We start from the raw sequence: 25,455 nt of genomic DNA, 5'->3' as shown, positions 1-25,455 counted from the left end.
ACAGGTTCAGGCAGTAGGTGGTTGGGGGGTGGGGGTGGGGGAGCGGTGTTTGATCTAACTGCTTGCCCATGTTCGGTGGATAAATTTGCATCCAGGTGTCCCTGGAGAGGGAGCACGCGGTGTCCAGTGGTACACTTGAGGTTTACCACGACCGGTGGGCACTGTAGGGGGCTGACGTGCATCATCAGCCCTGGGAACAGCATTTAAGTTTCCTTTAAACTTTTATCTTTTGGTTGCAGTTCTCCTTTAGGGGGCTGCAAATTTAATAATTAGTTTTTTTAAAAAATAGCTTATAAAAAAAGACTGCCTGGTCAAGGTGGTCATTAACAGGTCCAGGGAGTCGGTGATTGAGGTGGTTGCTTGACCTGATTACCTGCCCCTCTTCTGCATTATGTCTGTGCCCGGGTGTCCATGCAGAAGAATACATGGTGTCTGCCAATATACTTGTGGCCTTCTGTGACCAGTGTCGCAGTGGGAGCTAGTGTGCTCCATTAGCCCTCTGAATAACATTTTAATTTGATTCGATAAGTTTCCTTTAAGTTATGTCCTTTGTTACAGTGATCCTTTAAAGGGCTACCACTTTAATTTAATTTGTTTATTCACCCATTTGTTTATTATTGCACCAACAGAGTATAAAAAAGACTGTCCCCAAAAAAGTTTCAATTTAATTAGATAAGTTTCCTTTTTTGTTATGTTGCCCCTTTAAGGGACTACCACGTTCATTGAACTTGTCCGTTTGTTAATTTGTCTATTTTATTTTATGGGTAAATCAAAAAAGATATTTAAGGAAACTGCTTGGCTAAGGTGAGAATAACCAGGTCCAGGCAGTGGGCGATTAATGTGCTTGTTTGATCTGACTCCAAAGATGTGCGGATTAGGTTGATGGGCCATGCTAAACCAACCCTAGTGTCAGGGGACGAGCAGGGTAAAAATGAGGGGTTACAGGAATAGAGCCTGGGTGGGATTGTGGCCGGTGCAGACTTGATGGGCCGAATGGTCTCCTTCTGCACAGTAGGGATTCTATGATTCTATGATTTTATGATTCTATGATTCTATGACTGTCAACGGCCTCTCTTCTGCAGTTATGTCTGTGCCTGGGTGTTCCTGCGTTCCCGCTAAAGGAGTACATGATGCCTGTATGCTTGAGGACTTTTACAGCATGTGGACTCTGCGGGGACTCAAGTGCATTATCAACCCCCAAAACAACATTTTAATTTAAATTTGAAAGGTTTCCTTTGCTGTTTTGGGGGTTTTTTTTGGTTACAGTATCCCTTTAAAAGGCATGGTCATAAATTAATTTTGTTTATTAATTAATTGATGCTTAAAACAGTATAAAAAAGGACTGCCTGATCGAAGTCTGACCTTTCATGCCCAGTGGGCGCTGTGGGGACTGGGTGCTTCATTGACCCCTTTAATACATTTTGGTTTGATGTTTTAAGTTCCCTTTGCAATTCTGTTTCTATTGCGGCAGTATCCCTTTAAGGGGCTGCCTTTTAATTTTGTCCCTTAATTTGTTAATTTAGTTTAATTGATTTGTCCAAAATAAAATAAACAGGTCTGGGCAGCAGGTGGTTGAGGTGTCTGTTTGACCTGAATCTCTTCTGCAGTTGCATCAATGCCCGGGTGTCCTGGAGAGGAGCTTGAGGCCTTCCGCAACCAGGCTGGAGTGCATCATTAGCATTGGCAATTAAATTCCTCTTTAATAATTTTCCTGTTTTTCTTCACAATTCCAGCCTTGGGTGACTGTCTGTGGAGTTCGCATATTCTCGCTGTGTTTGCGTGGGTTTCCTCTGGATGCTCCAGTTTCCTCCCATCGTCCAAAGATGTGTAAGTTAGATGGATTGGTCTTGCTAAATTACCCCATAGCTGTGTAGATTAGATGGATAAGCCATGGTAAATGTGTGGGGTGACAGGGATAGGGCGGGTGAGAAGGCCTGGGTAAGATACTCTGTCAGAGAGAGTTGGTGCAGACTCGATAGGCCGTATTGCCTCCTTCTACATTGGAGCGATTCCATGGATTCTACATGTAAGTGACCAAGTAGGGGCTGCCATTTTGTTAATTTGTTTATTTGGTTACCTGATTTCTCAAAAGAGTATCGAAATGAGCTGCTGGGACACTGGTTTGATAGTTAAGAGGCTGAAGTAAGTAACGCTGCATTCTGTGAATAAACCCAACATCAAGAAAAGAATCAATGTTTTGACTCATTCTTCACCATCTGACTGGGATTCTTATTACAGCCCTTATCGTTCAATTCCATAGGAATGGATGATAAATGGATAAAGGATGATAAATGGATAAAGATTTTAGAGACAATAAAACAGATATAAGGAGGCTGAAAAAATTAAGTGTGCCAATTAAACGATGCAAGTCCTATTTTACTTTTACGTATCTATAGTGTGGAATCAAACACAGAATTTAAATTAAAAGCCATATGTCATGGGCCACCCATTCCTATTCTGTTTTGAAAGCTGAGTCACATGCTTAATTTAAACAAAACAAATGGTCTTCTGCAATAGGCATCAATATCACAAACTATCAGAGCACAGAATAATAAAGATAGAATTGTACCCAGTCTCACTATACTATAAAGTGAAAATCCTGGCTAGGTCATCTCCTGAGGCACCTTATGAGCAAGAGCCAGTTAAGTTTTTTAGTTTATTTATTATTGTCACAAGTAGACTTACATTAACACTGCAATGAAGTTACTGTGAAAATCATCTAGTCGCCACACTCTGGCACCTGTTTGGGTATACTGAGGGAACATTTAGCATGGCCAATACATCTAACCAGCACATCTTTCAGACTGTGGGGGGAAACTAGAGCACCCGGAGGAAACCCAAGCAGACACGGGGAGAATGTGCAGACTCCGCGCAGACAGTGACCCAAATCGGGAATCGAACCTGGGTCCCTAGCACTGTCAGGCAGCAGTGCTAACCACTGTGCCGTCCACTTTTTAAAATGAAGGGAAGAAAAACTGAAGAGAAAGCCAAAGTGGATCGGTTTCTCACACACCAACACCTGGATCAAAACATTAACAGTCTTCTGAGAGCAGGGATACTGTTTGTCATGCTAACTGCAAAATGCAACACAGTATGAGGGGAAGAGGCAATGGATGGGAAATATAAAAGATATAATCCTTTACAAAAGGGCTGGGCCAGAGATTGCACCAGATGGAAGATAGGAGGCATAACAGTTAATAGATACATGGTCCATGTGATCTGCTGGAAAGGTTTTGATTGCCTGCAGGAATCAGTGAGGAATTTTCCAGAGTTTTTCTCCCAGAGGTGGGGATGGTTGTAAGAAGCCATTGGTCATACTGTGACCACATATACCTTAAAGAGGAAAAAAATTGTAACAGCATAGGAAAGAATGAAACACCGGATAGTTTGGCATTTAATTTGCGTTGCAGGTAGAATTTCCAAAAGTGCATGGCTTATCCAAATCAAGCCACCAAGACTTCCAAATAACAAGAAACACAGTAATTAATGCCATCGTTTTTAATTCCTGTCAGCGTGAATTGAAGCAAAAGGAAGTCTTTAAAAATTAATTGAGTTGTTTTACACTTATGCTACTGCCAGCTGGTGATCTATTTAAGAGTCAAATCTCTGGTAATTTGCTCAGTTAGTAATGCATTTATATTATCCCTGGTCAGCTTGTAAGAGGATAGACAGTAATTTTATGTTACTTCGACATCTATTTAATCTCCAGAATGTGTTTTGATAGCAGAATTCATCTTGAAATGTTGCCTATGTAATAATATTCTCATTACTATCTTGAAGGCAGTGGCTGCCACCCTAATTTATTTTTATATTCGTTCATGGGATGTGGGCATTGCTGGCTGGGCCAGCATTCACTGTCCATCCCTGAGGGCATTTAAGAGTCAACCACATTGCTGTGGGTCTAGTGTCAAATGTAGGCCAGACCAGGTAAGAAGGAAGATTTCCTTCCCTAAAGGGCATGAGTAAATCAGATGGGTTTTAATGGCAATTGACAATTTTTCGTGGTCATCGTTAGATTTTTAATTCCAGATTTTTATTGACTTCAAATTTCACCATCTGCCATGGTGGGATTCAAACCCAGGGTCCCCAGTGCATTACCCTGGGTCTTTAGAGTACTAATCCAGTGACAATACCACTATGCCATCCCCTCCTTCATTTAGCAAAATGAAGAATTGGAGTTATTGGTTTGTCTCCGGTGGAGATCGAGTTTGATGCAGCTGTAAATTTCAAGCTGGATGGGATTGTACTTTAATTTTCCCACTTCTTTCCCTGAAAATTATGCTCAATAAACGTTCCCTGGTTAAGAACATTTGCTGGATTCTGGAACCCTACTTTGATATCCCTACCAACTTCTCTTTATAACCATCAAATGTAGGGTGCACAAAAGTAGCTAAGGGCACCTGGGTCCTAGATTGTTCCTCCCTTTCTCTCTAACTGTGAGGAAATATCTGATCTCCCACCAGTATTTGTGGGTAACAGAATGGTTGGGGCTTATTTAAACAATCTCATACATAAAATCATGGGTACGGACTTATATCGTGTAACTCCATGACACATTACTGAGACATGGCACACTATGCTGTGTCTCAAATTAAAACATCTTCCTAACGTTCTTACGTGCTGGTGGAACATATTTTGAGTTATGAGAACGTAAGAACATAAGAACTAGGAGCAGGAGTAGGCCATTTGGCCCCTGGAGTCTGCTCTGCCATTCAATAAGATCATGGCTGATCTTTTTGTGGACTCAGCTCCACTTACCCGCCCGCTCACCATAACCCTTAATTCCTTTGCTGTTCAAAACTTTATCTATCCTTGCCTTAAAAACATTCATTGAGGCCTCAACTGCTTCACTGGGCAGGGAATTCCACAGATTCACAACCCTTTGTATGAAGAAGTTCCTCCTCAACCCAATCCTAAATCTGCTCCCCTTTATTTTGAAGCTATGCCCCCTAGTTCTAGTTTCACCTGCCAGTGGAAACAACCTCCCTGCTTCTATCTTACGCATTCCCTTCATAATCTTATATGTTTCTATAAGATCTCCCCTCATTCTTTTGAATTCCAATGAGTGTAACCTCAGTCTACTCAGTCTCCCCTCATAAGCCAACCCTCTCAACTCCGGAATCAACCTAGTGAATCTCCTCTGCACCCCCTCCAGTGCCAGTATAACCTTTCTCAAGTTGCAATATTTCCTCGTAGTTATCCTTTTCCGTGTTCTGTGTGACAAGAGATGTTTATTCCAAATTCTTTTTTGGAATAAGAATAACTATTAGAATGATTAACATCCGGATAATTTGGTAAAACTCTGCAACTGGAAGGAAGAATGAAGGACAGAATTAAATTCTCGATAACACCAGCTTTCATGTTTAATTTCCTTTTAGTATTGTGCTATACACAAAAGGAAACCGTCACATGTTTAATATAACAACATGAACAAGTATTTATACCAATAACATGCTGGAACTATGCTCCTCAATGACTTTGGGTGAGGCCATGCATTTTTCCTCAACCGTTCTTTCTTTGCATTCATGGATTTATTATGTTGATATCATTCATTCATTTTTTCCTTCCAGTTTTAGTTTCCTTCATTTTTCCCTTCTGGTTATTTCCTCCAACACCAGTTATTTCCACTTCACTCCGTTTTCCTTTTTTTCACACTTCTGTTTGCTTGCTGTTCTTTCCTTTTTTAACCATACTTTTCCATGATTTGGATGCATTAATACTTTGATGAAAGAGAGAGTCAAGTAAAATGTGAAACAGGAGGACAGTTTGTTGACTCTGTGGAAGAGATGACGTCAAAGTGGGCGGCACGGTGGCACATTGGTTAGCATTGCTGCCTCACAGCGCCAGGGACCCGGGTTCCATTCCAGGCTCGGCTATCTGTGCGGAATCTGCGCATTTTCCCCGTGCCTGCGTGTGTTTCCTCCGGGTGTTCAGGTTTCCTCACACAGTCCGAAAGATGCGCTCATGCATTGGACATGCTAAATTCTCCCTCAGTGTACCCAAACAGGCGCCGGAGTGTGGGGATTTTCACAGTAATTTCATTGCAGAGTTACTATAAGCCGACTTGTGGCACTAATAAATAAACTTAAATGTTGATATCACTGGACTAGTAATCCAAAAGCCCAGCCTAATGGCATGGGTTACCATGGCAGTTGCTGGAAGTTAAATTTAATTAATAAATCTTTAATATAAAGCTAGTCTCAGTAATTGTGACCATGAAGCCAGCAATTGTTGTAAAAATCCATCTGGTTCACTAATATTCTTTAGGGAAGAAAATCTGCTGTCCTTAACTGGTCTGGCCTACACGTGACTCCAGACCCACAGTAATGAGGTTGAGTCTTAAGTGCCCTCTGAAATGTTCCGTTCAAGGGCAATTAGAGTTGGGCAACAAATGCTGGCTTTACCAGTGACAACCACAGCCCATGAAAGGATATAGAAAAAAGAAAATCACTCACTTTATGCTGTCAACTATGTCAAATTTCAGCATCCCGGCCCCGCCCCCTTCAAGATTTCTTTTCTTCATTGGGCGTGTGTTGATGGTTAACATTACAAGATTCTCTACAAACTTGATAATGGTGGAGAGGTGTCGGAGGAGGATTGACAGTCCTGAGGAATCGAAGCCCCTTTCCAAGTTTTCTGGCTGCTATTGGAGGATGATTTTGAGTTCGATAGCAGTCAATGGATTAGGTAGATGGAATTAAAGGTGTAGTGCAGACCAGAGAGTATGCAGCTTCCATTATCAAAGGCCCTGTCACACCCCCTCAGCATAGCCTTAATGCCACCACGTGATCAATGTGAGAACTGATCTAACAATGTCAGTCATGGATTGGCAGCCCTGGAACATGTCTGATCTCATTTGTCCCAATTTTTCTGTCAGGCAATACATCTAGGAGGTGAAATAACTCCTCAGAGGCCGGTGTCCCTTCACCAGATTCCCTTTATTTACAAATTTATCTCCACTCCTAAGGCTGCTTCAGGTACAAAGTCAGAATCCAGAGTGTCAATAGTCCTGACACTCCTCAATATGTATTCAGGTGAGACTCCCTGATTAGGCAGGCAATCGTTACCTGCATCAGGGAGCTCATATTCCAAGAAGCAAACCTGATGGGTCTCGTTGAGGTCATTACAGAGGACACACTGCAGTCCAGTGCATAGATTGCAGTAACTTGGGTTTTCATGAAAGATACCTAGACTGATATAATGGTTGCTGGATCAATCTTCTTCTTTGTAGACCTGCCCTGGATACTCACTATGCTCCTCTGAAAGGAAGAAACAGCTCCACCTGTAGCTGAAGCTCTACTAATAGCAGACTGCTGTTGTTCACTCATAGTCTCACCTAGAGTTTACTGGGTGATCTTTGGAAGGCACAGGAAAGCTGTGCCACTAGCATTTATCCCTGAGCCACCATGAAATTCCAGTCGGGCTCAGGGATAACTGGGGTCAAGTCACTCAATAATGAGTCTAATTGACATCCCGCCATGAGCAAGCTGCATTAGATCCAGCTATTAGTCACTGTTGTAATGTAAGAAATGTAGCAGCATATCTTTCCACACAGCAAGTTTACACAAATGATAATCCATTAGTGTGATGTTGATGAAGGAATAAATGGTCAGTGCCCTCTTCCTCTCCTTTTAGATAGTGCCGGGGATCTTTTAAGTGTGGTTTCAAATGGCCTTTCCTAACTTCTATCTTTTTTCTGTTTTAAGGCCATTTCTAGTAATGTTCATAGAAACACTACAGTACAGAAAGAGGCCATTCGGCCCATCGAGTCTGCACCGACCACAATCCCACCCAGGCCCTACTCCCATATCCCTACAGATTTACCCATGAATCCCTCTAACCTACGCATCCCAGGACACTAAGGGCAATTTTCTTTTTAGCACGGCCAATCAACCTAACCCGCACATCTTTGGACTGTGGGAGGAAACCGGAGCACCCGGAGGAAACCCACGCAGACACAAGGAGAATGTGCAAACTCCACACAGCTTAATGTTATTAAGTGGAATCCGATTATTTGATTTGGTATCACCTTATGAAGTCTGGGTTTCTGACTGATTAATCTCCCTCTGCATTACAGCAATTAATTCTTCGACAGACTGATCCAGAATCTTCAAGAAAACTAATTTGTTGCAAGCTGGAGTTCTGGTTCCATTCAACTTTGAGCTTTGTGACCAACATACATGGCATACGCTCGCATGCGCAACAGAGTCACCATTGGAGGGGCCGTGCTTCTCGTGTCTGGCGCCATTTGCTTTGTGTGGTGGAACGATGAAAAGCCAGATTCCACGGAAAGTCCAACAGCGCCACCCGATGAGGACGTGGTGGCAGCCATCCAGCAAACCTCACTAAACCCCTTACTGAGATCAATCAGTGTTTTGTTCTGCCTGATTGGAGGATTCTTGCTTTTTTTTGGCCTGCTCTGGTCTGCAAAGGTGAATAGGCAAATGTCCAGGGGTTACAGACATTGGAGTAGAACAACAGTATATTTTAACACCATGGAATGGAGAGCAAAGTATCGGCACAGGTAAGACAAACAGCAGATAGGTCCAACACAATAAATCCCAATTGGATTCATGGCCATGGTACGGGAGGTACTGTTTTCCTCCCCATGGACACTGAGACAGAAATAATACTTTGAGCTATACACCGGAATTCTACCACTCTGCCCACCACAGAATCAGAGCGGAAATGTCCGTTGACCTTGGGCGGGAATTTCCGGTCTCGCTCGAGTGAGACCATAAAATCCCACCCCTAATGTCTCTTTACTTGCCTTTTTGGGCGGTTTCTATTGGGTAGCTGCTCATGTTCAGTAAATGGCAGATAATTTCAAAAGTGAAGAAATGTTTGGGTTATTTTTTGAGGGGTTGTGAGAACACAGCACCAGGGACCTGGGTTCGATTGCAGCCTTGGGTGACTGTCAGTGTGGAGTTTGCACATTCTCTCCGTGTCTGCATGGGTTTCCTCTGGGTGTTCCAGTTAACTCCCACGGTCCAAAGATGTGCGTGTTAGATGGATTGGCCATGCTAAATTGCCCTCTAGTGTCGCAGGATGTGTAAGTTAGGGCGATTAGCAGGGTAAATATGCGGGATTACAGGGATAGGGCATGGGTAAGATGCTCTGATGGAGAGTCCGTGCAGACTTGATGGGCTGAATGGCCTCCTTCTGTACTGTAGGGATTCTATAATTCTATGGATTTTAAATGTCCCAAAAAAAGTCAAAATAGTCAGACGCCAGTGAGATTTTCTATAATGGTGAATAGTAAACATGCCTCGGATACTGACAGACATGAGACACTAGGGCATCCTCACTTTTTTTCCATTTTGGCCCACAGTCTTCAGCAAGATCTTTAGGCACCTACATGTTAATGCTGAAAAATTGCCAGTCTGCTTTGATAATAAAAATGGCATTATATTGATTTCCCAATACTAGCACAGGTAAGAACCTGGATAAAAGCAAATTACTGCGGATGCAGGAATCTGAAACCAAAAGAGAAAATGCTGGAAAATCTCAGCAGGTCTGGCAAAATCCATAAGGAGAGAAAAGAGCTGATGTTTTGAGTCCAGATGACCCTTTGTCAAAGGTTGGGACCCGAGTTCGATTCCAACCTTGGGTGACTGTCTGTGTGAAGTTTGCATGTTTTCTCCGTGTCTGCGTATGTTTCCTCTGGATTAACTCCCATAGTCCAAAAATGTGCGGGTTAGATGGATTAGCGATGCTAAATTACCCTTTAGTGTCCCAAGATGTATAGGTTAGGGCGATTAGCAGGGTAAATATGTGGAGTTACAGGGATAGGGCCTCGGTAAGATGTTCTGTTGGAGAGTTGGTACAGACAAAACCTTTGACAAAAGGTTATCTGGACTCGAAACGTCAGCTCTTTTCTCTCCTTACAGATGCTGCCAGACCTGCTGAGATTTTCCAGGATTTTCTCTTTTGGTTACAGGTGGGAACCTATTCATTTTAAATAGGTTCAGATTGGCATTATAAAATTAAAAAAGGCAAAATATAGTCAAAAATGCAGTGAAAATAGTAATTTGAACTCTAATTTTTAAAGCAGAAGCATCAGCAGCAGACACATAACACCCTGAACTGGACACATATAAGCACCTTTCACATGTACATACTCATAAACTGTGCACGCCAACATGCCTGCACAATGTCATCCTCGCACCCAAAACCACCCTCACCAACACATTAATAGATGATCCACACCAACACATCCACACAAAGTCCCATACTCATATACATGGGAACATAGGAAAATGAATAGGTGATTTAGCCCTTGATCCTTTTGTACCATTCAATGATAATCACAACTGATGTTTAAGTTTATTTATTAATGTCACAAGTAGGCTTACATTAACACTGCAATGAAGTTACTGTGAAAATCCACTAGTTGCCACATTCCTTCGGGTACACTGAGGGAGAATTTAGCATGGCCAATGCACCTAAACCAGCATGTCATTTGGACTGAGAGAGGAAACCGGAGCACCTGGAGGAAACCCACCCAGACACGGGGAGAACATGCAGACTCTGCACAGACAGTGACCCAAGCTGGGAACTGAACCTGGGCCCCTGGCGTTGTGAGGCAGCAGTGCTAACCACTGTACCATGTGTGACCTATCTTCATATATTGCCTTTACTAAAATGCTCACAGACTGTTCACACTTACACCATCACAGATTATGAATGTAAAAAGTGGTAAACTGTATCATTTACTAGCATCATCACCCCAATTCCAGTAACTGCAAATGACCATCAAAATCTTTGTGGTGAAAACTCAACTTTATCTTTAACATTTGTTGTGTTTTTCTTTTCTATTAGTCCTGACAACTTTCGAGTTCCATCATACAATGAGGCTCTCAGCTGCAGACCAGTGGTGATGGTACCATCCAGCAATCTTCTGATTCCACTGCCACCCAGAGACCCAGATCTTCCACCATCATATGAAATGCTAACAAATGTTGGTAGAGTTCGACTTGCACCTTGTAAACGCAGTTTGTCTGATAGTGCACTATCACAGAGAGCGCCGACTCAGATTTTGCATCAGGAAGGGATGGTGGCAGGTTCTCTGACATCTGCTACCTACTCGACCCCTCCACCCAGCTATGAGAATCTCCGCATGCATATTTGATAATCAATGACTGGATGAGAGAGGACAAAAATTTTCCTCAGATTTGGGAAGACTCCGTAGACTGTTAAAAATGGTGAGCATGACTTAGGTGTGGAAATCTTGCCTAATTTCCAAAAGTTCCAATTTTTTGCAGGCAGGGAGAAGGGGGTGGGGTGTGAATCATACAGTGGGAACCTAAACTCAGTAGGACCATTTCAACTTAGCACTGAGTCCAAAAATTCTGAGACCTAAAGTGTCTTAACCAGCAGTGTGGGAATCACAAATTGATGGAGTAGACCTAGATACTCTTGATAAGGTCCCTTTAAGTGTCATGATCTTAAATTTAATTCCCCGATCTTTAAACTTGAAAAAATAGACTGCAATTAGAGGTTTAAAAAAAAACCCTCTGCTCGACTGCTTTGATTGATAGCCCAACTGGTGTACGTTAGAAAAAACATTAACACCTTTTGGTGCAGTTTTGAAGAGCTCTTTGTTCATATTTCCCCAAGGGCGATTAATAAATAATCATGAATGTTTAGCTGAGTTTCAAAAGCTACAATCACCTCAGCAGGGAGTTCTAAGTTCTTAGCTTAATTGACTGCATAAAGATGGTATTAAAGGATTAGCTGTCTTTTATGTAGGGTCCGAATAGAAGTTTGTTTTTATAAGAAATTGACCACTTGAGGAGATTTAAAATCTTTGAATGGGTTTCATGAATGGGACATTTTCATTATCAAGTGTATATAAATAAAAGCTGTCTTAGATTGTTAGAAGGTTCCGGGACCCAGCTTCGATTCCCAGCTTGGGTCACTGTCTGTGTGGAGTCTGCACGTTCTCCCAATGTATGCGTGGGTTTCCTCCGGGTGCTCCGATTTCCTTCCACAGTCTGAAAGACGTGCTGGTTAGGTGCATTGGCCATGCTAAATTCTCCCTCAGTGTACCCAAACAGGCGCCGGAGTGTGGGGATTTTCACAGTAACTTAATTGCAGTGTTAATGTAAGCCTACTTGTGACACTAATAAATAAATAAAACTAAAAAATGATTTTTTTTCTTCTCCACATGGCTCCTGAAGTCTGTCCATGGTGGAAACCTGGTGATTGGCAATGGAGTTGGCATGGGAGCTACAAGGGGGCATGAGAATCAGTGGGGGCTATAAGTTGTCACAGAGATGGCATGGGAACAATGAGCGGCCATGGGCTTTGGTGGGAAGTGAGGGGATATGAGGGCTAGAGAACCTAACAATTTTTAAACAACTGGGATAAAATCCCAGGGAACCAGCCTGCTTTGGCACTCGCCAACCCCTGTGGTCACCTATACTCTGCTTCCAGGGTTGGCAGGCCTGACTCTATCCACCTCACACTATACCCCCTTGGAGCAAACACTGTTCTCTGATCTGCACTACCTGTCTCAGTAGCGAAAATATGGCCCTCAATATCCAAGCGAACTCAATTTCAAATTCACTTTGATTGTCACAGGTTAATAAGGGTTCTTTTTGCTTCCTAAGTTTGCCATTCAGGATTCTAGTTTCCAATCATAAATGCTATTTTAACTTAATGATAGATTGTTGAAATGTTATTCGGAAGATTGTAGCTCTTCACAATGTTTTTATTAAACCATGGAACTTGCCTGAGGCTAAATAACGTGGCGTTGATTTTAGGAGTAGTTATTATGCTGTGTTGTCAGAGCACAAATTCAGTGCTGTGATGTAGTACCTTTTTTCAGAAAACCAGTTACCATTACGCCACGAGTCTGATTATAACAAGCGGTTTTGAAAGGGGAAGAGGTGTAATACGACATGAGAGAACCTATTTCTAGTTCATCTCATACAATGTTAACCTAAATTTCTAAAGAACATGATTCCATAGTTTGTGGTGCATGTAAGGATGAGAAAAAGACCATTCAACGGATCCAAGTTCATCCTAACACTCTCAATTTACACCTTTCAGTTTCTAATGGATGGGTTAGGCCGGAATGGCTTACAATGGCCTGCTTTGATGGATTTCAAATGTTTACCACTCTTTCGGAAATGAAATGTTTCCTGATTGACCTTTATAATCCCTGACCCTAATGTCTCAGCATACTGTCTAGTAAATTTTGGATTTACCTTACCTATAGAACTTAATATTTTATATACTTCAATGATGTCCCTTTGGAGCCTCCTTTTTTCTCGAATGCAAAAAAAGGCTTTTCTATGTTTAGGCTGTAAAGTGTGACCAAAAGTGAACAAGGTAGTTTGAGAGCCTTCATATAACAGTAGCCTTTTATTCTACTGCTCTGATACACTCTAGCATTCTGTGCATTGCATATCAAAGTAAATGATTCTACTATTACTCCATTTTCTTTAATAGTCTCCTCAATGAAGACCTTTATTCTATTCACTATTTACTTGTGGCCCTCATAGAAACATAGGAACTAGAAGCAGGAGTAGGCCATTTGGCCCTTCGAGCCTGCTCCACCATTCGTTGTGATCACGGCTGATTATCAAATTCAATATCCTAATCCCCCTTCCCCCTGCCCATATCCCTTGATGGAGACACATGTTTTCAACATCTGTCTATTACTTCCCACCAAATCTCACTTTTGTGTATGAATTTTGTGAAATTCAATCACTTTCCAGATGAGACATGAATGATCCCGTTTCTTTATTTAAAAAGAAGAATGGGTCTTCTCCAGGCATCCTGGCCAACAATTATCTTTCAACCATTTCTCAAACTGGTGATCTGATCACTTATTTCATTGCTGTTTGTGAGAAATTGCTGCGTGCAAATTGGTTACCATATTTCCTACAACAATTACTACATATGGAATAAGAGGTGTGGCTGGGTAGGATGCTGTGTTGGTGAGTCGGTGCAGACTTGATGGGCCAAATGGCTTCTTTCTGCACAGTAGGGATTCTATGATGCTATGATATCAAAACGTGCTGGTTAGATGCATTGGGCATGCTAAAGTCTCCCTCAATGTACCCGAACAGGTGCCGCCGGCGTGTGACGACTAGGGGATTGTCACAGTAACTTCAATGCAGTGTTAATGTAAGCCTACTTGTGACAATAAATTAAAAAAGCAAAAAAATTCATGAAGGAAACCCCAACCAGTTGCCCAGAGTCCTGTTGAGGTCTTACAACATTTTAATGAACTGGATTTCTGGGGTAGTCATGATGTGGAGATGCTGGCATTGGACTGGGGTAAACACAGTAAGAAGTTTAACAACACCAGGTTAAAGTCCAACAGGTTTATTTGGTAGCAAAAGCCACAAGCTTTCGGATTCACCTGAAGGCTGAAGGCTCCAAAAGCTTGTGGCTTTTGCTACCAAATAAACCTGTTGGACTTTAACCCGGTGTTGTTAAACTTCTTACTTTCTGGGGTAGAGCAGGAACTCCCCAGACAAATGAAGTTAAAATCCAGCCTATTGTGTCAAGGATTGTTGTATCTTCTGCCTCTCCAAATATGTTTGACACACAGATTTACAATAAAGACCATTGATTTACTCTACAGATTGTGTCTCAAGTATTGTTTTTTTTTTATATTTGTGAATTGTCACACCTACACATTACATGTGAACCACGCTTTGCCACAGAAAACATCCAAGTGCATCATTCACGTGGAACTTGAGTTTTATCTACCTGAAAGGAGTGTTTGGGCCCTGGGACAGTGAGGAGGGAGGAGGTAAATGAACAGGTGTTGCACCTTCTGCGGTTTCATGGGAAGGTGCCGTGAGAAGGGTTGGAGGGTGATGGAGGGGTGGACCAGGGTGTCACAGGGGGAGATCATTCACATAGACAGGTTTTCTTGAACTTTCCTTAAATTTCCATTGTGGCAAAGGAGTTTCTTTAACATGTTACAATTTATGCATGGAAGTGCCTGCTCTAATTTCCAGAAAGTGCTGCACTATGGACCATCTTTCAGGTGGAAGATCATTTCAAGTCTATACAAGCATGCAAAATGTTTAGCTACTGCTTATCATCCCTGTTGTGGATATTTTTCTGCTGCCATTTTGTGTTTGCACCAATTGGCATTCAGTATTTGTTTCAATCCCCAGTTGCTTTCACTGGTACAACTGGCTGGCTTCCCATTTCAGAGGGCAGTTAAGAGTTAATCACATTGCCGTGGGACTGGAGTCACATATTAGACAGATCAGGTAAGGATGGTGGTTTTGTTTCCCTTAAGGGCACCAGTGAACCATTTGTCCTATTTATATATTACAATCTGGTTACATGGTCACTGAAATTGATACTTTTTATCTCAGATTTTATCTAATTAACAGAATTCCAAATTCCCTAGTTACTGTGGTTGGATTTGAGCTCAGCTCTCGGGATCATTAATCCAGGCTTCTGGGTCACTAGTCCAGTAAAGTAACCACAATATTGTAATGACTTCAACGAGATCCATGAGTTGGAACTGCTGGATTATGAGCTCCCTAAGTGAGGCCTATTTAGGGTTTCCAATCAGGGACCTCTACTGAGACACATAATGTGGAGTGTCCTGGTCACCAGCCCTCGGGATGAATACTCTGCACTGGGAAGTACCGGCCTGAATATTGCAAACCATTATAAATAAATCAGTTTGTTGAAATGATACCGGCCACTCATAAGTTATTTCAAATATTACTGTGTTACCTGAAGACTTAGGGCCCGATTTTACCATCGCGTTGCGTCCATTTTCGGTGCGAAAACTTGGTAAAGTCGGGCGTGAGGTGAGTAACGTGATCCGCGCCTGCCTCCACGCTGGTTCCCCCTATACCAAGGCCCGAAAATGGCCGCGATCTGAAAATCACCCTAAACGGTTGCGACGACCATTTAAATGTATTTGCATGCATTTCAATAGACAGCACACCCAACATTACCAGCACTTCCCCCTTTACCACCGCGTTTGCCAATCCAGAATTGGCGTGAAACAGACATGCTCTATAAAAGTCCGATTCGGGCGCTCTGTCAGTGAGGGTTAGTGAGGAGATAAGTGTGCAATGCCTGATGGCTCTCTGCTGCTTATGGGTCCTTTCATTGCAGCCATTTTGTTTCTCGGGTCCCGGGGGGGGGGGACTCTGCGAGTGTGTTGGGGGGGTGGGGGTGTTGTTGCTTAGCAGGGTGTCCGATGTCTGATTTGCAGCACGGACCTGGGTCTCAGCACTGACCTCCGGTCTTGTGGATGCTGCTGGGTCCTAATGCACTCAGCACTCTTCAAGCTGAAGGGTGTTCACAAAGCCCTTGCAAATTGCACTGCAGCTGCCTCTGAACTTTTCAAGGAGCTGTGATTCTGGGGAACATGTGGGTGGGGGAATGGGCAATATGAACAGTGACTGTTGCTGGGCTAGGAACAAGCAGCGTTCCTTAACTTCTACATGTGTTAGCGGCACGGTAGCACAGTGGTTAGCACTGCTGCTTCACAGCTCCAGGGACCTAGGTTCGATTCCCGGCTTGGGTTCCTGTCTGTGTGGAGTTTGCACATTCTCTTCGTGTCTGTGTGGGTTTCCTCCGGGTGCTCCGGTTTCCTCCCACAGTCCAAAGATGTGCGGGTTCGGTTGATTGGCCATGCTAAAATTGTCCTTAGTGTCCTGGGATGCGTAGGTTAGAGGGATTAGTGGGTGGATATGGGGGTAGGGCCTGGGTGGGATTGTGGTTGGTGCAGACTCAATGGGCCGAATGGCCTTTCTCTGTGCTGGAGGGTTTCTAAGATTCTAAGATGTGTTCCTCTCCATCTCCAACTCCACCACCGCCTTCAGAGTGACGCGATGCAACCGATTGATCTTGCTGTTCATTTGGTTGCTGCTGGAGCTGAGGAGGGGGAGCAAGAGGAAGAATTGTGGGCACAGGAGGCTCGGGCCTTCCCACTTGCAGAATTAGAGGGAGACGACCTCTAGAGACAGGAGGTGGTCACCATTTGCCGGGGTGGGGGGGAATGCAAGAGAAGGAGGGGGCAGAGATCCCGGCAGTTCCGTGCACAAGTGTCATTTGAACAGATGTCGGACACCGTGTGCCGTCGACGTCTCCGCCTCTGAAAGGAAACACCTGTGCCACCTGTTGCAGGACCTGGCACCTCGGGGTGGGAGGGCACCCACTCTCGGTGGCTGTCAAGTTGACGGCCGCTCTACACTTTTATGCTACTGGCTCCTTCCAGACCCCGAGCAGAATTGTATGTGGCATTTCCCAGTCAGCTGTGCAAACCTGTGTCAAGCAGGTCACGGAATCCCTGTATGCCCGGGCTGGGCAGTACATCAAATTTAACCTGGACCATGCCCAGCAAGATGCCCGGGCTGCAGGGTTTGCGGCCATTGCGGGGATGCCTAATGTATAGGGGCTATCGACTGCACCCATGTCACCCTCAAGGCCCCGCTGCAGAATCCACGAAGGTTCGTCAACAGAAAGGGGTTCCATTCCTAAACTGTCCAACTGGTGTGTGACCACAATATGAACATTATGCACGTCTGCTTGAGACACCCTGGCAGTGTGCACGACAGCTTCATTCTCAGGAGCTCTGACATACCGGAGGCATTTGAGGAGGAGCCCAGGCTGCAGGGGTGGGGTGGGGGAGGAGAGGGAATTGCTCGTGGGTTCTGGGGAACCAATGGCTTCATTTTCTCATTGAGTGGCCTCCGCAGCTAATGTTGTGGGGGTGGGGCAATGTCTGTGGCGGCCAGGGGGAGGCATTACCCAGCCCGAGAGGGATGTGGCAGGGGAGCAGCATGCTATCATTTTGTGTCTCAAATTGTCTATATCTTTAAGACCTGATCAGCTGTAAAGATTCGCATTCTAATCAGTATTCTGTAACTTGATTTTGTGTCTCTGTGCCCTGTTTGAGAGCACATTTCCACTCCATCTGACGAAGGAGCAGCGCTCCGAAAGCTAATGGCATTTGCTACAAAATAAACCTGTTGGACTTTAACCTGGTGTTGTTAAAACTCTTACTGTGTTTACCCCAGTCCAACGCTGGCATCTCCACATCATGGAAACCCATGCAGACATGGGGAAAACATGAAACACCACACAGACAGTGATCCAAGGCTGGAATGGAACCCGGGTCCCGGGAGCTGTGAGGCAGCAGTGCCAACCACTGTGCCACCGTGCCACCCAGTTTTTCACCAGTTTTTAAATGTTCACCAGTTTTTAACTGTTTTTACTTGATTCACCTTGAAGATGAAAATCAGAACAATTAACTATTCAAAGACTGCTATTTTGCAGCAGAACTAATACTGGATCTGTATTTAAATTCCTTTCAGCTGGGGCAGATAATATGTAAATGACACAAGAACAGAAAATGCTGGAAAAGCACAGCTGGTCTGGCAGCATCTGTGGGGAGAGATACAGAGTTAACGTTTCAAGTCCGTATGGCTCTTCTTCCAGCTTCCACAGTATTTTGCTTTTATATTCGTCTGTAAGTGACAACGTGACACAACTTCCTCATAAGGGGTGATGAAGAAAAAGGATGTTTTATCTGAGGTGGGATGTAATTCAGGGCAGTTACTTCCTGTAATGCAGGAGACAATTTCCATCATCAGTGTGAGGGCAGTCATTTAGTGGAGGGATCAGCAACCCGTCTAATTGTCATCCTAATGAAAACAGTGGAATGAAAATTGAGAGGGTGGGATATGATGGCCCTTGATGACTGCCAATGTGGTGAGATTGAACATATATCCAATAATAATTTGTCAGAATGTCATTTGGTCTCCTAGAATTTAATGCAATCGTGCTTTTACAACCAGTGGAAAAGTGCAATGATAATAAACCCTGTTAGTTTGATGCCAAAATTATTTCATGAAGTGAAATAAAATGACCACAATCAGTGCATACGTAACATTATAAGGATTCAAAGCACTTAAGTGCTGTGTTCATGAAGAAAGTACTACCCAAACCAAATTACTTTAGCTAAAAATCTATCTGGCCAGCTATCATCCTCCACTGGAATGGAATTAAATGAGAAAACTATGATTAACTCAACTGTGTTTTCACAACAACTTTATTAACCATGTAATCTATCAACCTTATTTTATCTTCTGTGGTTTGAATGAAAATTAAGATAGCCTTGAAATAATTGGGTTAATTGTACCCTTGAAGAGCAGCTCTTCACACAAGAATTTTAACCATTCACATACTATTTGGGTGTCTGCTTTGAGAGGAGGTTGTTTTTTTTATTCATTCATGGTACATGGGGCGTGGCTGGCTGGCCAGCATTTATTGCCCATCCCTAGTTGCCCTTGGAGGGCAGTTGAGAGTCAACCACATTGCTGTGGCTCTGGAGTCACATGTAGGCCAGACTCTGTAAGGATGGCAGATTTCCTTCCCTAAAAGACATTAGCGAACCAGATGGGATTTTCAGACAATCGACAATGGTTTCATGGACATCAGTAGATTCTTAATTCCAGATACTTTTTTTTAATTGAATTCAAGTTCCACCATCTGCTGTGGCAGGACTTGAAACCGGGTCCCCGGAACATTAGCTGAGTTTCTGGATTAATAGTCTAGCGATAATACCACTAGGCCATCACCACCCCTTTCGCTGATGCAAAATGTACCTTGCTACTTATTGACACCCAGGGAAATCATTTGAAGTACTCTTGAGCTAGGGCATGGGAGGGGTGCTGAAACTATTAATTCTCAATGAAACATGTTAATGTAAGGTTTTGCTGTAGTTTCCAAGTTTTAATAGGACATCAAACTTCTTAAAGGGACAATAACCAAGCTATTAAATGGTGCAGTGTAGCATTCATATCTATTGACGACTCCTGAAGGATACCGTGTGGCTGTTCTTACAATCCCAGCCCCTTTACTTTGAAGCTACGAGATCAGATGTATCCGCGATTAATTTCCCTCAACATCAACCAGAGGAAGCTGGATTCACAAACACAGTTTGGATCCAGTGAATCTAATTGCTGCTTCGCCAAAGGAGAAAAATTACCCAGGCGTTTGACCTTATTTTAGCTAGATTGCAATATTCTCGAATATTATAAGGGTCCAGGTTAACTCAAAGAACAAAGAAAATTACAGCACAGGAACAGGCCCTTCGGCCCGTCAAGCCAGCACCAACCATGCTGCCCCCTACCCTTCCGGGGACCATATCCCTCCATTCCCATCCTTTACATGTGTTTGTCAAGGCGCCCCTAAAAGTCACTATCGTATCTGCTTCCACTACCTCCTCCGGCAGCGAGTTCCAGGCACTCACCACCCTTTGTGTGAAAAACTTGCCTCGGTTCATCTCCTTTAAACTTTGTCCCTCACACCTTAAACATATGCCCCTAGTAATTGACGCTTCCACCCTGGGAAAAAGCTTCTGAAAAAACTCCTCGATAAATATTTCCCCACCATTAAGGGAATAGGAGTTGGGTTCACTGAGTGTTTGATACAGAAGTTATGGTGAGACAATTTACACACAAATGTTTAATAATAAGAAAGCATACGATACGGTAGTTATACAAAGAGTATAATTCATGAAGCTAACTGAATCTCAAGAAGAAGAGATAACTAGTTCTTCTGTCTATGAAAACTCAGCAATTTCTTTATCAGTCACAAATGTAAGAGACCTAAGAGAAAGCAAATAAATATGCAAGTAGGTAAATAAGGATATCCCTCAGTAAATAAGAATCTCCATCAAACATTAGAGTATTATTACTTTAATTCCCAAGTAAGATACATTAGGCTCAGAACAGGTCTGAAGTCCATCTAATGGGTCTCCATAATGAATCTGAAGGTTCAAATTTGGGTTGAGATATTTCAAATGAATTTTGGGGTTACATAATTAAGGGTACTGTGAAATATGTTCCTTTGTTCAAATCATAGACCACCCTTTATTAGTATCCGATACTTGGTGAAAGGACCAACTATTATAACGAGGGTGTCCGTTTAATTTCTAGGAAATGTTATTTTGAGTTTATTCCTGAAACCCTACCTAACTTTACAGTCATGTTGGTCAATGTTGTTTAGTCAAGTTATTGTGTCCAGCAAGATAATAAAGCTTGGGGCCTAGTGTTTTGTGTTGTGGTTTTATTTATCAGAGCTAGTATTGTAGTTTACATGCTAGTGTAATAGCAAAAACTGTGGAATACCACTTGTTAGATGTGTGTGTTTCTTATCAGTAACTTTACATTGTTGTGAAGGGATTTGACCATGCTGTGCTTTGCAGGCTAGTTTTGACTCAAAACACTGAAAGGCCTGGATTGGATGGATGTAGGAAAGATGCTTCCAATAGTCAGAGAGATTAAAATCCAAGGGCACAGCCTCAGAGTAAAGGGATGATCCTTTAGAACCAAGATGAGGAGGAATTTCTTCAGCCAGAGGGTGGTATATCTATGGAATTCATTATCACAGAAGGCTGTGGAGGCCAGGTTATTGAGTGTATTTAAGACAGAGATAGATAGGGCCTTGATTGATAAGGGGATCAAAGATTATGGGGAAAAGACAGGAGAATGGGGTTTAGAAACTTATCAGCCATGATTGAATAGCGGAGCAAACTAATGGGCTACGTGGTCAAATTCTGCTCCTATATCATATGGACTCACTAAAATATGTTTTACTGTGAATTTATCCAAAGTAACTTTTAAACTAATATTCATGTATTAATCCTATTTTATTTGACCTTTTACTTTCCAACCCAAGGTCATGCATCGTGACTAATTGTCCAAAAGTATGAAAAAGGACTACCCTTAATTTCCGATGAGGATATAGAGCGCTTATTGGACTCTTTCTCCAAAAACAGTTCTGCAGCCTCTTCTGAAATTGAAGGCGGGATGACTTGGTAATGAAATCCCTGTAAGTTACTTTGCTTTGATGAGATTGCTTCCCATCAGAAACATTTTATTTGATGAGCCAGATGTTCACCCACAGAGTTTAGAAACATACAAACAAACAGTCAGCTGTTTAAAAATGAGGCAATGACTAACTTACCTCAGCCCCAAATGAAACTCAGGGCTAACATTGACAGCAATTGTGAAATCTCTGTCTTAAAACAATCGCTTCTCGGCCTTTTGGCTAAGATTAAGCGTCAGATCAAGCCCAAGGTGGGGTGCAATGCTTTATCTTGTTGGCTTGGATCTTTTTTGTCTCCCTTGTGGGGACCATGAATTGGATTTAACTGGATTTTGAATTCGGTTTTTGGCGCAAGCAAGGAGTGGAGTGGGGTTTCCCCGGTCCATTCTGAGCATTGGCTTGGTAACTTTAAGGATGGAGTAAAAAAAAATTTTTTTATTAAAAAAAAAACAACATGACTAATGTATATAATTTGAACAGCATTGTAATCTCTATAACAAATATAGTAAAACATTTGTAATGTTCTCACTACACGTCAAAGTGCATCATGATCTCTGTCTAGAATATCAATATCTTGCACTTTCCTGTTATGACAATTTGAAATGTTTTGTAATGTTTCTTTCAGATATTTTATGAATAAAGTATATTTTTGGAAAAGGCAGAAATATAATTGTAATTAAAGAGGTGGAGCTTTTCAGCATTCACTGCAGTTGTAAAACCTCTCATTTAAAACAGGAGGCCCTGTAGTTTTAGTATAAACTCTAATTTTATACAGGACTATAAGAAACCTTTCATTATGAATCCTAGGGTAACACTGGTTTTATAACTTTCTCTGTCTGCGCAGAGATAGCAGGAGAACACTGGGAATTACTGCACTGTACACACAGGCAGGACAGCAGAAGGTCATGGTCCTACTCTTAAGGGATTCCCAAATGACAAAGTTGATCGCCCTGCAGATGTGCACAAAAACACAACCAAGAAAATGGAATATAAGTGCAGCATATCACAATGCATCTGACAAACTGCAAGGCAGCAGAACATTTTTGTTTTCACTCTCAGGCCAAAGGCAATACCAACATTTATTGCTCAGCACTAGCTGCCCAATTAGTGGTTTCACAAAACTGAATGACTTGCTCGGCTTTCTCAGAGGGCAGTTAAGGATCAACCACCTTGGCATGAATCTGAGGTCATTTAGAGGACAGATTACTCATAGACATTAGTGAAATGCTTAGTTTTTTACAATAATTTGACAGCTTTGTGGTCATTTTTAACGCCAAAAGCCTTTATTTCCAGCTATGTTTGAACTGAATTTACATTCTCAAGTTGTTATGGTCGGATTTGAGCTCACCTTCTCTGGACTGTTAGTGCAGGTCACTGGATTATTAAACCAGCAACATAATAATATTCCACAGTCACGGGCAACCTAGGCTAGTGAGTGGCCCTCCTTCATCTCAGTGGACCGCGAGATTAAAATCAGGCTTGTTCACTAACTATGACACTTCAATAAGTTTAAAGTTTTAAAGTTTATTTATTGGTGTCGCAAGTAGGCTTACATTAACACTGCAATGAAGTCACTGTGAAAATCCCCTAGTCGCCTGACGCCTGTTCAGGTACAGTGAGGGAGAATTTAGCGTGGCCAATGCACCTGACCAGCACATCTTTCGGATTGTGGGAGGAAACCGGAGCAGCCGGAGGAAACCCACGCAGACACGGGGAGAACGTGCAGACTCCGCACAGACAGTGACCCAAGCTGGAAATCGAACCCGGGTCCCTGGCGCTATGAGGCAGCAGTGCTAACCACTGTACCACTGTGCTTAATACATGCCAAATATTTCATGATAAGTTATAGAAAATTAATCATTTATATATTAATAGAACTGTCATCAACTTTAAGCGGTAAGAACAGAAATATTTACGCTTGATTAGATGCAGAGGGAGCACATGGCTCTCGCAGTCAATGTTGTGCGCAATCTGCATGCTCCTCACTTCACGTGCCCCTGATTTATGTGCGTATCATTTCAGTTATACCAATAGGAAAAGAGTTATGTGGATGGAAACCAGCACAATGTGGCAACCTTGCGTGGGAGAAACAGTCAACAAAATGTCTCATGGGCCGCACTCAGAACGCAGATGGGCCGCATGTGGCCCCCAGACCGCAGGTTGCGCAGCACTGCTATACTACCAGACTTGAAATGATATTTTCACTGAATTAGTACAATATTAGAATTATTGTAGTGGCCCTTTAAGAAAGGAAGAACTTGGTTTTATAGAGCCGTTTGCAGGAATTCCAAAAAGCATTACACACAATGAAGTTCTTTTGACGTGCAATTGTATTGTTATATAGGGAAATGAGACAGTCAGATCGTGCATTGTAAAATCCCATAAGCACCAGTAAGATAAAAGATTAGAAAAATAAATATATAATAATAGAATTCTACAGTGCAGAAGGAGGCCATTCGGCCCATCGAGCCTGCACTAACTACAATCCCACTAAGGTCCTATCCCCAAAACCCCACGCATTTACCCTAGCTAGTCCCCCTGGCACTAAGGAGCAATTTAGCATGGCCAATCCACCTAACCCACACACCTTTGGACTGTGGGAGGAAACCGGAGCACCCAGATGAAACCCACGCAGACATGGGGAGAATGTGCAAACTCCACACAGACGGTGACCCAAGGCTGGAATCAAACCCGGGTCCTTGGCACTGTGAGGCAGCAGTGCTAACCACTGTGCCACCATGCTACCCACAAATATTGGCCCCAGGATGTTGGGAGAATTCATTTCTGTACGATCTACCAGTGGACTTACAGAATTCCTGGCTGTTTATTCATGCTGAATCAGAGATTCCGGATACTGGGAGAATTTTGTTGCTCCTGTTAGAATAGTGCCATGGCAGATGGGTCCTTGGTAGAACATCTCACCTGACAGACGGTACTTTTGACTGTGCTGGACTCCAAATAGTTAATCAAAATCATGTACTCCAGTCTCTGGAGTGCACCTTGAACTAATGATCTCTTCACTCGAGATTGTTTAAAATGCAGGAGAGGTTTAAAAGTTACCTGCTGCTCCCAGCTACAGAACCTAAGGGCTGTAAGGTGGACTGATAAACAGGAGGCAGCTTTATTATCATTATAAATAAGTGGAAATGGAACATAGAACAAAAGGTGAACTAATTCAACTCCGATTGCGCAATGGCAAGTTTTGGCATCTCATATCAAAATATCAAAAACCATCAGTAAATCAGACAAGCTTTACAACTTTATGATTTTATGTGCAAACTGTTCAACAGGGAAGAGTGTGCATATTAAAATTACCCAGAGTTTGAAAGGTTAAATATTTTGAATACAAATAGCTAATTAGAGACTTCAAGGTATTTATGTTCCTGAACACTATGTCCATTTTTCCTTTTAAATACTTCACTCATTCCTGAAATGAATAAATCCATCAAATACAGTGGTAAATCCCACTTATTGAAAAAATATCTATCTCATATCTGCATATGTGTAAAGTAGAATGTATTCATTTGAATGCTACCATTTAATCTTTGTTATGGTAAGATGGAAAGTTATTGAATACATTCCGAATGGCTGAATGCCTGGAGGGAAGGTTAGAGC

The 25,455-nt window shown here is 42.6% G+C and overlaps 1 protein-coding gene across 1 annotated transcript; it reads left to right on the top strand.

The window, feature by feature from the left end:
* The first annotated feature begins 8,180 nt into the window (after positions 1-8,180).
* On the top strand, positions 8,181-11,131 carry LOC144497955 (transmembrane protein 61-like). The gene is made up of 3 exons (XM_078219421.1): positions 8,181-8,524; positions 9,512-9,514; positions 10,822-11,131. The coding sequence occupies exons 1-3, from the start codon at positions 8,181-8,183 to the stop codon at positions 11,129-11,131; spliced, it is 657 nt and encodes a 218-aa protein (XP_078075547.1).
* Positions 11,132-25,455: the final 14,324 nt, after the last annotated feature.

The sequence above is a fragment of the Mustelus asterias genome, chromosome 8 (assembly GCF_964213995.1).
Source record: "Mustelus asterias chromosome 8, sMusAst1.hap1.1, whole genome shotgun sequence".
Lineage (NCBI taxonomy): Eukaryota > Metazoa > Chordata > Chondrichthyes > Carcharhiniformes > Triakidae > Mustelus > Mustelus asterias.
The sequence above is the reverse complement of the archived record's forward strand: the minus strand, read 5'-3'. Positions and strand labels throughout refer to the sequence as shown.

Excerpts from the sequence above, each read along its gene's own strand:
- LOC144497955 (XM_078219421.1), top strand. The coding sequence starts at position 8,181 with ATGGCATACGCTCGCATGCGCAACAGAGTCACCATTGGAGGGGCCGTG.